Raw genomic sequence first — 13,857 nt, forward strand, 5'->3', positions numbered from 1 at the left:
TAAACTCTTAGGAATGTTAAAGTTCTTCCATCTAAGGCCCTGACTGGGTTTAGTGTGTTCCCCTTATAGCCCTGCAGGGACCTTGAGAGGTCATTGGTCCACTGGCTGCCTCAGGATCCCTCCTTGGCTGCTGTCTGTGGACAGTGCTGTACATTTGAGGTTTCCTTTCTGTTTGGTTAGAGGCTTATTTCCCTGTGTGTGTCATCTGGGGATCTGGGGTAGGGAGAGGTGAGGGGGGCCTTGTGCTTAATGGGAGATTTCTAAATGCACTGGCTGCTGAGAGGACTCTGTGAGTGTTGATTAGAGTTAAGCCCAGAGTGGCTGCTAATGTACATTCCTGACTGATAGGGACCAGATAATGCGCTCCAAGCAATATTTTTAACCTGTAGGAGATATGGACGCTTAAAAGAGTTAAGCTTTTCTGCTACTTTTGGTGATACTAGGTGCTAAATTCCCTGCTGACATGAATAACTTTGGATCCTGGGCATTATCAACAAACAAACAACAATATACCACCTTCTGACATAGAAGTCTCTCTTCTTCCATCTTTCCTTCCCTTTCTTTTTACTCTTTCATCTAATTCTTCTCTAATTCTGTCTCTGTCCTCACACCCATACTATGCCTTGATCTTCTTCCCTCTCTCTACCTCCCTAAAGTAAAAATTGGTTTGAGATAGGAAAATCCACAGTCATGGGAGGTTGCTGAGAAAAGTGAGCTCGATCTACTCATTCTTCTCAGTCAAGTCTCAGTGAGGAATGTGGAACTTCTGTTTCCCTGGTGTAAAATTGACTGGTAAGTAAATGCTATCAGGTAGTGATCAAAGGAGGTGGTTAGGACCATGAACCAGGATTTATTAGGTGAACCAGAAGCTGGAGAGGCCCCTTGGCTATATTCTGAGCTCTATGTATGCAGCACAGAAAGGATTTTCCAGTTTCCCAGCCCCAGCACCTCTAGGGACAGTTACCCTGCTAGGAGCATCTTTCTCACCCCATCCTGACCCCAGGCAGTGCCAACAAGAGCATCTTCTCTCATGTTTCCAGGTATGGCCTTTGGCTTCAGGCCGACTAGGGCAGTGCTTACACACCATTCAGACTGAAGACCGCGTCTGGTCCATTGCCATCAGCCCATTGCTCAGGTAAGGGAGATATTTTTGGATATGGTTTTGTCCTATATAATAATGCTTTTATTTTACCAGGTACAGTATGCTAAAAAAAAAAATCTTATGCATGTGTATTCTAGGTTCCTTTGAACTGCTCTCCTGGAGATTTTAGAAATCCTCCAGAAACGTGTGGTCTGTAGCCCACTTCATATGTGGATGGGGTTGAAATAACCTTCCTAAAACATCTAATACCAGAAATGTGAAGAAGAAACATACTGTGTGTTACAATGTAACTGAATCCAATTTTTATAAGAATATCCCTTCTAGAACAGATGCCCTTTGGAGTTGCTTCCAAAGCAGAGGTGTCTCAGCACCCCGGGATGTGCCAGCACCAGCCAACATGCTCTAACAACTGACCTCTCTCTCCTAACGAGTGTGTTCCCCTTGGGAAATGTCCTCTGGAGTAACCCTTATGGCATTAAGTCATCCTAAGGGCTGTGGGGCCTATGTCCAATTGAACCTTCATCCAAAGATACGTATGTAGAGTAGATTGACAATTGTAGCAAAACTGCCAACTTTTTGATGTTGGCTTTACAACCTTTTCTTTGGCCTGACTGGTATTTCTCTAGCTTTCCCTATGAATGAGTGAATTTTGCATCCTGACATGTGCCTTCTAGGCGCTCTTGAATTGAGGTGGTACCTCTCTCCAGCAGAGTACATAGATGCCCTCTCCTGCACCTGCTCTGTCACAGTGTTCACTTATGATCTTCTCCCACTTCTGTCATCTCTCACTCCCCACACAGATGATCAGTGGAAAAGCTGTGGGGCTGCCACTCTCCTTATATACTGGGTTTAAGTCCGTCACTTGTTTTATGAGAGACTTGATCCCTCCTTTGCTCAGCCTCCTTCAGCCTCCTTCTCCTCACCCTGCGGAGTCTGCACCCCTCCTGCTCCCTTCCACAACTCCCTTTCAAATTTTTTTCTTCCTGAAGAATTAGAGCCGATTAGCCACGTCATTAATTCTTCAATTTGACGGCTGATATAGCAGGACCTGAAACACATTGCTGACCTCAGAGAATGGAGACCCCGTTCCTTAGCATATTGACGATGGGAGAAGTTAATTAAAATTCCACCAAGCGGAGGTGTCGGCTAACCTATAAACCTGTCGCTGTTCAGAACAAATCATTTTAGCAATCCTAGGAAAGAGGGAAGGAAAGACCAGCAGGGAGTAAAGAGGCCTAAATGTGTGGGAGCGGAAGGTGGAAAATGGAGCCATTGAGCTTTGTTCCCTCCTCATTTTCTTCTTAATTTTGCTCCTTTTAAAGCCAAGCTTTGGGATCTGTGGGGCTGGATATGTGTAAGGATGGAAGGAAGATGGGGCAGCTTGTGGGAGGTGATAGGTGTGCTGGTGACTTTGTCCTGGTGGTTACCTGTGGACTTAGGCTGGTTTCAGGAAACTGGGTGGGTTGAAGTGGGGCAGTGGTAGAAGAAAGTTTCTACAGGCTGGAGATGGTCCATATGCCTTCCGCACATGGATTTTAGGCCAGAGAACACAGACAGTCTCTCCCAGTACCTACACCCTCTATTCCTCTACTTAAGCTGATGCCTCTACTTAGCCTACCTTTTGACAGAATAGGGCATAACATACCTGTTGAAGATGGTGTCAGTAAAAGAATTTGAGGACAGAGTCTGCCCTTGTCATTAAGAACCATGTTAGATCTCAGTAAATTGGGTTTGGTTTCTTCACATCTTGGAGACTGGCTTTGAGGAAAGACCTAATTTCCTAACATTACTAGTACTACTCTACGACTGTTATTAATACAAGCAGCTAACATTTATTAGTCATCTGCAGTATGCCAGACTTCCTAAGTCCTGATGTGCCTCATTTTTGATGAGGTGAAGATCGGGGTCTTTTGTTTTCTTCACATTCACCTTCAGAGTTGTCTTGTCCTCTTGATAGATTTTCTTGGTCTTGGCATGATTTTTTTCACTCATTCTTGACTGGCTGTTCAGCACCTGACCCACAGTTATTTGATATGACCCCTGCTCCACTGGTGATGTCTTGGACTCTTTGAAGATAGTTTGCATTTGGAATTCTGTCTTTATACTAGATGACAGAATATATGCTGGTATTATTGCTGGCCTCGAGGGCTGTCTTACTGGACTTCTCACCCAAAGGATATGCAGGGTTAGGGAGCTTATCACCTTATTGTTAGGCCCACTTCTCTTACCATGTCCATGAATTTGAGCCTTTCAATAAACATCAATTTTTCACAGTTTGGGGAAATACTGTTTCCCAACCTCGAGATCTGTTCTGGAAGACAGGAATTCTGCTTTACCACTAACCAGCAGGGTGGTCTCAGGGGAGTCATTTACTTCTCTGAGCCTCAATTTCCTTATTTACTAGTATTTATATATTCTTTATATTTACTGGTAAAATACATTTACTAGTATTTACTCTTTCCCTTTTATATTGTTGTAAATACGATCCAGATAATAACTATGAAAATACTATCAAAGAAAGCTAAAAGGATTATAATGTTTTGCCAACCAGAATCTCTCCTGTCTGGTATAGCGTTTATTTAGTGGTTTAATTGCTCTCATGTCTCCACCTTTTCCTGAGTATTCTCCTGAGCCTTATGGAGTTACACTGTTCTTTTGTAAACTTTTTGAGATGGGGACTCAGCAGGACTCTCTTTCTTGTCTTCTTTTCCCTTTGTAGTATGCTTGTCCTCGATGGCTGTCTTCTGTTCCCGCCACCTCCCCTGTTGAGTAGGGTTGTCAGTGTCACTAATGTGATGTGACCATGAACTTCTCATGAAGAATATGGTGAGGTAGGCTGTCCTCTAGGGCAGGGATTCCTGGTCTACCTGACAGTTTCTACTCCCTCATATAGTTACATGGCACTGGGACAGTTAGGAGACCTAGCACATCTCTTTTTTTTTTTTTTCCCTTCCCCTAATTTACCTCTTTTTTTCTATTTAAAATACTCTGTCAGAACTGTTCATGTTTATCTTTGATGCTAGGGCTTTGCTTTTTTTTTTTATATTTATTTTTTTGTGTAGAAGAACTGGGGTACAGGCCAGAAATGTGGGGGTGAGAAGATTCACAAGAGACAGAGTGGGGAACAGAACAGGCAGATTTTACTAAAATACATTGCTATGGGGAGCAGTGGGCAAGACAGGAGAGGTCTGCTGTGGTTAGCTCCCTGGCAGGGGTCGAACTCAGGCCATAGTGGTGATAGCACTGAGACTTAACCCTTAGGCCACCAGGGAGGCCCCTTTTCTTATATGTGCACTTAGACACTTCATGGTCTGAGACATGAAACTTCAAGCCCTGGGCTTTATCTGAGGTGTTCAAGACTGGGAGAAAGCAGCTTTCTGTTCGGTGTCCACACAGCTCCTTCCTTTCTTTCCATGACCTTGAGTTCTTGATTCTGAATAGTTGTGGAGGTTGATAACAGTATGCTGAGAGTTGTGTTCAGATACTCAAAAACACAAATGATAAAACAGTGTGCTCCTCAGAGAGGTAAAAGGAAAGGAGGTTTTTCTCTATCATTTTCTTGCCCTAACACCAATAATTCTATTTTAAAGATTTATGACATGTTCTTTGTGGAAACTCCTCCAAGGATCTTTTTCTGTGATGGGAATAAGATGTGTGCATAGCTATCACAGTTTCCAGATGATACTAAGTGACTAAAGTCAGGCTGTTTCTGGTTAAGGGGAAAGAGAACTGCCATTCTCCTGGTGGCAGAGGGAGAAACTGGGAAGATCATTGCAGGGCACATGCAGGACAGGGCAGAAGAGGCAGCAGTTTGTGCTCAGGTCTAGCCTGTTGCCACATTGGTAGGGAGGGAGGGACCTGAATCAGGCTTGGGTCATGCTGTGCATCTAGGCAATAGCTGTGGCACTTGAAGGGCTCCTTAGGGTCCAGGGAACAGTCTCTCTTCCTGAAATCCAGAGCTGAGATAGATACAAGTTGGGGAAAGCTGCATGTCATCACGGTATGGGCTCACTTGGGTAGCTGAGAACGTTTGCCCTATTCCTGGAGGGCAAATGCACATGAGTCTTTAATTTAGGGGACCTCTTTAAGCCTGATCTGGGGACCCTGGTAGTGAAATGGATCTGTAGACCCACTTGCCCTATCTGCCAGGGAGGCTCTTCCTTCCTCTGCAGGCACCATATTTATTGCCCTCCAAGAAGGAGATACTCAACAGAATCCTTCCCCGTCTCTGAACAGCATTTACTGTCCTGTGAGTAAGTGGTCAGGAAGGCTTTCCCAGGACACTTGGGTTTTAATCCCTTCTCTCTCGTTTCTGTCATCAGGGAAATATATGAGTGGTATAGGTGTAGAACTTGACTGAGCTGTGTTATTAAATATACAATATAATCTTGTGGTGCCTGTTTGTTTTTGGGGGGATTAGTCCAAGTCTGCATGAAATGTACCGATTGAAATTTGTAAAGTGAGTTGTGGCCTCTGGGCGGGGGGAGTTGCTGCCGCTTCTTGCTTCATTTTGATGGAGGAGCTGCCCCTTCTTGCTTCATTTCTCCCAGAGGTGAGGGAAAGTCTGGAAGGAAAGCAATCACTGTGTACTGTTTGGTAAGGGGGTGGGTTTCTGGGGGAGAGCAGGTTGTTTGTTTCCAGTAGTTACAGGGTTTACTGTGTGTTGTGTGTGGTAGATGCATATTCACCAGCCAGTTGAAATACACCTTTCTTTAGTAAAAGGTGATTGTATCTGGAGTTTGCTTGGACTGAGAGGTTTGAAAGATTGGAAAAAGAGGCAGCCAGCATTCAGTTTAGATTCTTCTGGTTCCCAGTGGTTCATCAATCCTTGCACCCTGGGCTTCATAACTCACTTAGTGCTTTTAGGGAAAGACAAATCAAAAGAAAGGTTATGCCGCTGAGTTTTGCTTTTTCTGGTTGGTCTTGGAGAACTGGGCCTTGAAGGGGATCCCTAACCTTGATAACCTTAGGAAAGATTGGTGGATGACTTTGTTGTGACATAGTAGCTGGCGGCTGCTATGAAGCTCTGTCTTTTCTTCCCTCCCAGGGTTGGGGCAGAGGAAAGACTCCTGGGGCCTGTTGCAGGAAAGGGGAGACCTAAAGAACTAGGCAAGGAGTGCTTCGGTGTCCCCTTTTGCCAGTCTGCAGAGCCCACACGAGTATGTGCATGTGGTACCCCTAAATGAGAGTCAGAGGCACAAAGACACCATGCAGGGGCCAGGGGCTGGCATGTCTGGAAGGGATGGCAAGATGCCTGGAGAAAGAAGGAAACTCTAAGTGATGCTAGGTAGGCCCACTGGTCTGGCCTGAAGTGACCTAAAATTGGAAAGTGATCAGTGTGGGGGTACAATTGAATTGGAATCTGGTCCTGCTGAGTCCTGCCACCCTAGAGTTCATTGCCCGTGCTTAGCCAAGCCTCTCTGGTGGGCGTATCCATTAGTAGCAAGGATGAAATGACACAGAGATGGGTTTCACGTCCTTAAGACCCTGGATTTCTGCCACTGCGCGGGACAGGATGGGCACAGGAGGCTCATTTGCTGAGCTGCTGGCCTGAGACCAGCAACTCAACTAGCCCCGACTGGCTCAGAACCTATTTGTGGGAGTGACTGCTTCCTTGTCCAGGAAGGGTGGCTCAGTTGTTAAAAGTTGACCTAAGTAAACCACTACAAATAGAAACAGAAGCTGCTGCAGAAGGTGGGGTACTGTGGCTCCAGAGAGGATGCATCAAGACCCTGCAGCTGCTTACCTTAGTGTTCAGATTATTATTTTCTCATTCTCCATCTCTCTTTCTCCCTCTTTCCTACCACCTAACCAGGTGGTTGTACTAGACACTGGGGAAGCAACAGTGGACTAGACAGCATAATCTGATGGAGAGATGGGCAAGTCAAATGGGTGACTGAGTGTGCTCACTTCTCAGATGGCGATGCGGGGCACATTATGGGGGTCAGAGTCTTTCTCTTCCTGCTGCCTGCACCTCCTTTGCCCCACCTACACTGCTATTTCTTATAGTCCTCCCTTGTCAGGAGGGAAGGCAATTTTCCTGTCTCAGCTGCGCAGACTTTTCTGGGTTGTGTATGCATTGTGCCTGTGTTTTTCCACCTTTGATCGCTGTTCTGCTGACAGATAATTTAGCAGTCACATCCCAAGGTGGAAGCATGGAGTTAATGTTAAAATTAGTTGGTTTTTTTTTTTTTTTTTTTTTTTTTTTACTCTTTAAACTTCAGTGGGTGATGAGGCAGAGAAAGAGGCAGGAGGGTGAAGGGGAGCCATAAATTCTGTGGCTGGTGTAGTTGTTCTCTAAGCAGCCGGGAAGCCTCTGATGTCTCCACAGCACTTTCATTAACATTTAAATTAAGGGTTTGTTTTCCAGTCTGTTTTATAGGCAGGGACCTTTCATGGCTTGTCACATGCAGCTCCCCCCACTCCCCCCAACACTGCAAGTGTGTAATTGTAGCCACTGCTTCATCCTAACTCTGGGTTGCAGCCGGAGTTCAAAGGGAATTCCTGGAGATGGAGCTCTGGAGGCACAAGGTGTAAGAATCAGGATGTGGGTGTTCCTCCTTACAGGAAGGCACTGTGCAGCAGGTGCTCTTTCCTGCTTCCCTCTGCTCTGTCAAGGGACACACTTCGGTCTGACTGACGCCCCACCTTTCTTTCCCTGAGGCGGTCCAGCAGGTGGAAAAGGGGCCTCCATCCAGTGGTTTCTCCTGTATCACAAGTCAGGGCCTGAGACAGATTATTCTAAGATAAAGGTCTTTGTGCTTATCTTTTTATTTTTTTGAGCCTCAAGAATATTTCTTCTTACTCGGACTTAGAGAAGCAACAGCGTAAAAATATAAAAGCATTACCATCTGAGAAGAATTTACAGTATAAGAGGTCTAAGGTCCTAAAGAGTGCCATCTGGCAGATATGTGTACACTTATTTGGTGCTACCTCAGAGTGCACACATCTTTGAAATAGCTTATTGATTTTGAGAGATCATTCTCTGAGGTCTTGGGATCCAGAGGAAGCTCTCCTGTACCCTTCCACGGTAAATTTACTCTAAGCTTCCTTTCACACAGACATATCTGGCATCATTTGGGGATGTTTTGAAAGACATCCATGCTCTGGTCTGTCTCCTTCCCACCAGCATCTTGTTGAACTCCTGGTGGTGAGGCTATACACCAAACACACACACACACAGTATCTCACTAGTTCCCAACCCCTGAGGGCTTCATTCCCTCACTGCGAGTCTTGAGCTAGATTTCTTCTCTAGATTGTGATGAGAGGGCATTGTGGCCTGTCTTTTTGCTCAGAGGCTATGGATTTTCTTCCCCATGGAACTTTAACTTCACTGCTTGAGTTACCACATCTTTCCTCCTTCATTGATCCACTCAAACCATCTGTGACTTGTCTGTAGGATTGAAAACGGCTGAGTGGCTTGCCCTCCTGTTCCAGGTACTCAACAGGTGGACACCCTCATGCCCTGGAGTTCTGCCCAAGAGGAGCGAGGGAGGTGCTGGGGCAACCCCTATGCAGGTGCTGCTAGGTTCAGATTGCAGGCTGGTTTCCAGGCCCCTCCTGGTGGTGATTAATCTGGGACATGGGCTGGCAGAGGCCCAGCCAGGGCAGCTTTGGTCCCTCACTGTGAAGACCTTTGGCTCAGTGACTGAACTGATCTCTGTAGCTGTTTCGGCTTGAGTTTGATCTGTCAAGGCTAAAGAGGAACCTGATGGCGGGGCGGAAACTTCTAGCCCTGTCTGACTTATGGCACTGATCCGTTCCAGTAGCCTTGTCATCATAATACCCATATATTTAAGAGGATTTCTCCACCTGTTAGCTGTAACACTCAGATCAGCCAAAAGGGATCTTTATGAAATATCTGTGCTTTTACTTTCTTGAGCCCATGAAGTTTTCTCTTGTAAGTAGACTGGGGGTGGGGATTTGTATTGGACCTGAATGAAAAAGGTAGTGACAGAGATACTGCTAGGTCACCAGCATAATGTATGTTAGTGTATTGGGGGGTCATGTCAGGTGGAAGAATCACCCCATTCTCTTACAATTAGGTTGCTCTTAGGCCATTTGAAGTAGATTTCACTATTTTAGTTTGGAATTAAGTCTTCAGTTTCTTGTTTTCCTTTTCATTTTAAGCCAAATTTTTGGAAAATATGATTGATACCCCCACCCTGTCTTTCCATCTCCCAGAGTCCTGGCCCCTGGGACTCCAGGTTTCAGTCTGTAGGGCTAGTTGTACTTCTTCCCTTCTCTGAGTTCAAGACAAAGAACTCAGTTGCACATGACTCTACTTGGTCATGGGCTTTAGGCTGAGAAACAGAAATTCTCTGACTCATGACAGTTTGCCTGTTTCAGTGAGTCTCAGTGAGTTGCATTTTACAGTAGTTTCATTTGGGGATTAGGAGCTTGAGGGTCCAAGAGTTGAAACATTTTCCTCATGCCATGAAGAAAGAGAATAGACATTCTTATATACAACCAGCATTTGAATATGTTGGCACCATTGATCTAGGGAAGTGGCCGCAAAGTGCTATAAATCATAAACGTCTGTGTGGTTCTGAATTTTGCTGTGCTGACTGAAGTTTCCACATATGATGACAGTAAACGATGCTTTTATGCCTCAGCAAGCCAACCCTTGACTTGGCTCTTCCTTCGTACCAGTGCTAAAAGATCTCTGGCTATGTGGATCGAACATAATCCTTGTGCCTCTCTAGCATTTTCTTGAATGAGACACTCTTGACATTGTGCGCTTCTGAGGGCAGGGGTTTTATTTCCTTTCTTGTATAAGAGTTTTGTACCTCTGCACTAAAAACAAGAAACTCCTATACCGCTGGGGTGCCCCATTAAACTGACTACCCGAGATCGTTGCCCCTCTTCCCAGCTTGTTCTTGCTCTCCTCTCTGGCTGGGGCATTTTCATAGGGATGGTTTGTGACTTGGTCTGTAGTGCCTGTTAGAGAGGCTTGGCTCAGGCAGAATGTGCTGGCAGGGAAGGAGGGAAAGAGGGAGGGGAAGGGTTGCAGGGAGGAGGGAGCTGGGTACATGCATGCAGAAGCCATGGTAATTGCCAAGGGAATATTAGTCTAAGAGCTGCTGGCCCAGGAAATTGCTTTCTGTAGAAGCTTTCCTTTTTCATAGTTTGCAATGCAAATTTAAGACAAGAACAGAACACAAAAAAGTATAGGAGGGGCAGTTTTATGATAACATTAAAAAATTTCAGCAATGTCTTAATTTTTAAAAGAGAATTTCTTTTGGTCAATGCATAATTTTATTGAACATGTATTCTGCCCTCAGCTTTCTCTAGAAATCATTCTCTTGAATGGGAGTAAGTCAGTGTATAACCATATAGAATATATTGTGTATTACATATAACATTTCTCTGACATATATATATATACAAACATACACATATATACATCTGCCTAGCACTATAGTGATAGATATTGTATAGTGATATATATGTGTGTGTGTATACACTATGGTGATAGGTATATATGTGTGTGTGTGTGTGTGTATATATATATATATATAATTTAAAGTAGGAAGAGAAAACTTTATTGTTATTATTTTTTTTAAATTTTATTTTTATATTCCCCATACAATTGCAACCCCCTTATTTTGACCCCAATCCCTCCCCTCCCTGCCCCCCATCCCTCATAGAGTGTCTCTGGTTCATAGTTGTTTGTTGGTTATGATTTTTACTTTCTTATAGTTACTCATTTTCCTGGTCCCTTATTTAAGTTTTCTAGATTCCTGCTATGAGTGAGACCATCCAGTATTTTTCTTTTTCTTTCTGACTTATTTCGCTGAGCATGATCCCTTCCAGCACCATCCATGTTGCTGCAAATTGCATGTGTTTATCTTTTTTGAATCCTGAGTAATATTCCATGGTGTATATGTACCACATCTTCTTGATCCAGTCATCTATTTTTGGGCATTTGGGTTGTTTCCAAAGCTTAGCTATTGTAAACAGTGCTGCTATAAACATAGGGGTGCAGGTGCTCTTTGGAATTGATGTTTCTGTGTCCTTTGGGTAAATACCTAAGAGTGGAATTGCTGGATCATATGGAAGCTCTATGTTTAGTAGGTCAAGAAATCTCTACACAGCTCTCCATAGTGGTTGGACCAGTTTGCACTCCCACCAACAGTGCAAGAGAGTTCCTTTTTCTCCACAACCTCGCCAACATTTGTTGTTGCTAGTTTTTTTAATATATGCCATTCTCACTGGTGTGAGATGGTATCTCATGGTAGTTTTGATTTGCATTTCCCTGATTACAAGTGATGTTGAACATTTTTTCATATGCGTGTTGGCCATTTGCATTTCCTCTTCAGGGAAGTTTCTTTTTAGCTCTTCTGCCCATTTTTTGACAGGATTATTTTCTTTGTTGTTGTTGAGTCTCATCAGCTCTTTGCAGTTTTTTGTGATCAGTCCTTTATCATTAGTGTTGTGTGCAAAAATGTTCTCCCAGTTGGTGGGGTTTCTCTTAGTTTTTGTTATTGTCTCTTTTGCTGTGCAGAAGCTCTTTAATTTAATGTAGTCCCAACTATTGATCTTTGCCTTCACTATCACTGCTTTGAGTGATGTGTCTGTAAAGATGTCTTTGATGTGCATATCCCGTAGTGTTTCGCCTATATTTCCTTCTATGTATTTTATGGTTTCAGGTCTTAAGTCTAGTTCTTTAATCTATTTTGAGTTGGTTTTTGTGTATGGTGTGAGGTAGTAGTCAAGCTTCATTCTTTTGCATGTAGCGACCCAGTTTTCCCAGCACCATTTATTGAATAAACTTTCTTTGCTCCAATGCATATTCTTTGTTCCTTTGTCAAATATTAGTTGACCATAAATCTGTGGGTTTATTTCTGGATTTTCTATTCAATTCCATTGGTCTGTGTGTCTGTTCTTGTTCCAATACCATGCAGTTTTGATGATTATGGCTTTGTAGTATAGTTTGAAATCTGGGCGTGTGATGCCTCCATTCCCTTCTTCAAAAGAGAATTTCTAATAGTGAGAGAGAAACTTGTGGGAGATTAAACTATTTATAAATCATATTTTGCTGTGACGCCTTCCTCTACTTCCCCTCCCCACCCCCCATCTTTTCTACATTCTTGTGTTCAGGCTTGTCTCTGGCCTTCTTCAGCTTACCCTGCTGTAGCCTCTGCTCCTTCCTATAGTAATGCCATAATCTAGCTTCTAGATGAATAACTGTGGTGGTCACAATGTAGTATTTTGATTTCTGCAGCAGACTAGAAATAGCAGCCCCATCTAAAGTAAGTGTGGTTTAGACAGTGTGCACACTGTCAGTACATGTGCTGACAAGCACATATCCCAGGGACAGGGGCTTGCTTGCTTTGAGAAGACAGTAAAAGCCAACAATGCTCTTTACTTTCTCTGCTCCTCAACACTGGGGGTAGGCTTGATGAAACAGAATATGGGGCCACCTGGCCTTTTTCTTCTCTTGCTTTTCCATGCTTCATCTGCCCTGTCTACCAAGGAGTGGCTTTCTGCTTCAAGGTCAGGGACGTTTATGTCTGTGTTGCTTCTAGATGCTTCAGGAATGCTGAAGGTGGGGATAAACCGGGATGGCCACCACATTCATTATGCTGGCATAGTAGGTAGTCAGGTGAGAAGTTCTAGACTGATGACTTTTTAGTAGTCAAGCTGCACAGGAGGACACAAAGAAAGGCCAACAGGCAGTGTGGAGGAAGAACTTTTCTAGTATAAATATACCCCTGTAGTAGAGGGTTCTGGGTAACTGTGGGGATTGCTTCTGCCCCCTTGTGTGTGGCTCTGTGGTACATGTGACATGTTCGGCTGGACAGGTAGGAAAGGGAAAACTGAGATGTGAGGGGTAAAGTGAAATGAACTCCTTCTTGCCTGGTGGCCACCATGAGTGTCCCTCCCTCCCTTCTTCATTGATTGTGGAATTTTGAAAGCAAAATTAGCTTGAGTCTTACCCCAGGTCAGTCTTGTGGTGCCTTGTCAAAACTTTGGAGTCTCAGGAGCATAATCTCCCCATAGGATACTGTCTGGATTTAATCGGCCATTACTTAGTACATGTTCCTTACCCTGAACTACTGTACCATGGCCTTCAGGGGCCTCAGAGAGGGGCCAACTTAGAGCATGTGATCCGCTGTCTCTTTCTCCAAAGGATTCTGCTCTTACAGGAAGCTTCTCTCTCTTATATTTTCTGCCTTGTTGCAGCTGTAAATATTCGCTGTGTTGGCTGAGGCTGGGCCTCTTTCCTCCTGGACCTGAATGGGAGGAGAACAAGGGAATGATTGGAGTGGGGTCCTATGATAAATGACCCAAGTGAAGGGTCAGCTGGGCATGAAGGTGAGATTTGTAACATCTGGCAGGGAGGGAACATCTGGCAGGGAGGGACACATGGGTTAATATGTTTGAAGCACTCTGCTCTCCCGACCTGTAGTATCCTGACTAAATCTCACTAGTATCCAGGGTGAGCTATGGTTGAGAATAAAAACAACAAAAAAAAAAATTAACAGAAAAATACAGATTACTTAAAGGATTCTTCCACTTGCTAGAAGTCTTGCCACAAAAATTCTTTGCAGGCAGGTAAGGACAGCTCTAGGAATAAGGAGAGGAAAAGTTGAGAATTTTATAATTACATTAGTTTATAGTGAATATTAAAATAAAACTGAAAACCTTTGCCACATAAATTCTACTTCTAAGAATGTATCCTAAGGCAATAACCAGAAAAGTATGCAAGATGTATGTATGAAGACATACTAAGAACACGTAAATATCTA

General features: G+C 43.9%; 1 protein-coding gene across 5 annotated transcripts in view; it reads left to right on the forward strand.

The window, feature by feature from the left end:
* Window positions 1-13,857, forward strand: part of FBXW4 (F-box and WD repeat domain containing 4) — a 116,250-nt gene that overhangs the window by 62,132 nt on the left and 40,261 nt on the right. For all 5 annotated transcript variants that reach the window (XM_054690345.1, XM_037495985.2, XM_037495984.2 and 2 more), the window contains exon 5: window positions 1,041-1,135. In XM_054690345.1, the coding sequence (XP_054546320.1) occupies window positions 1,041-1,135 (95 nt within the window). The remainder of the gene's footprint in view (window positions 1-1,040; window positions 1,136-13,857) is intronic.

Source organism: Talpa occidentalis, unplaced genomic scaffold (assembly GCF_014898055.3).
Source record: "Talpa occidentalis isolate TD23 unplaced genomic scaffold, MPIMG_talOcc4v2.1 talOcc4.8, whole genome shotgun sequence".
Taxonomy (NCBI): Eukaryota; Metazoa; Chordata; class Mammalia; order Eulipotyphla; family Talpidae; genus Talpa; species Talpa occidentalis.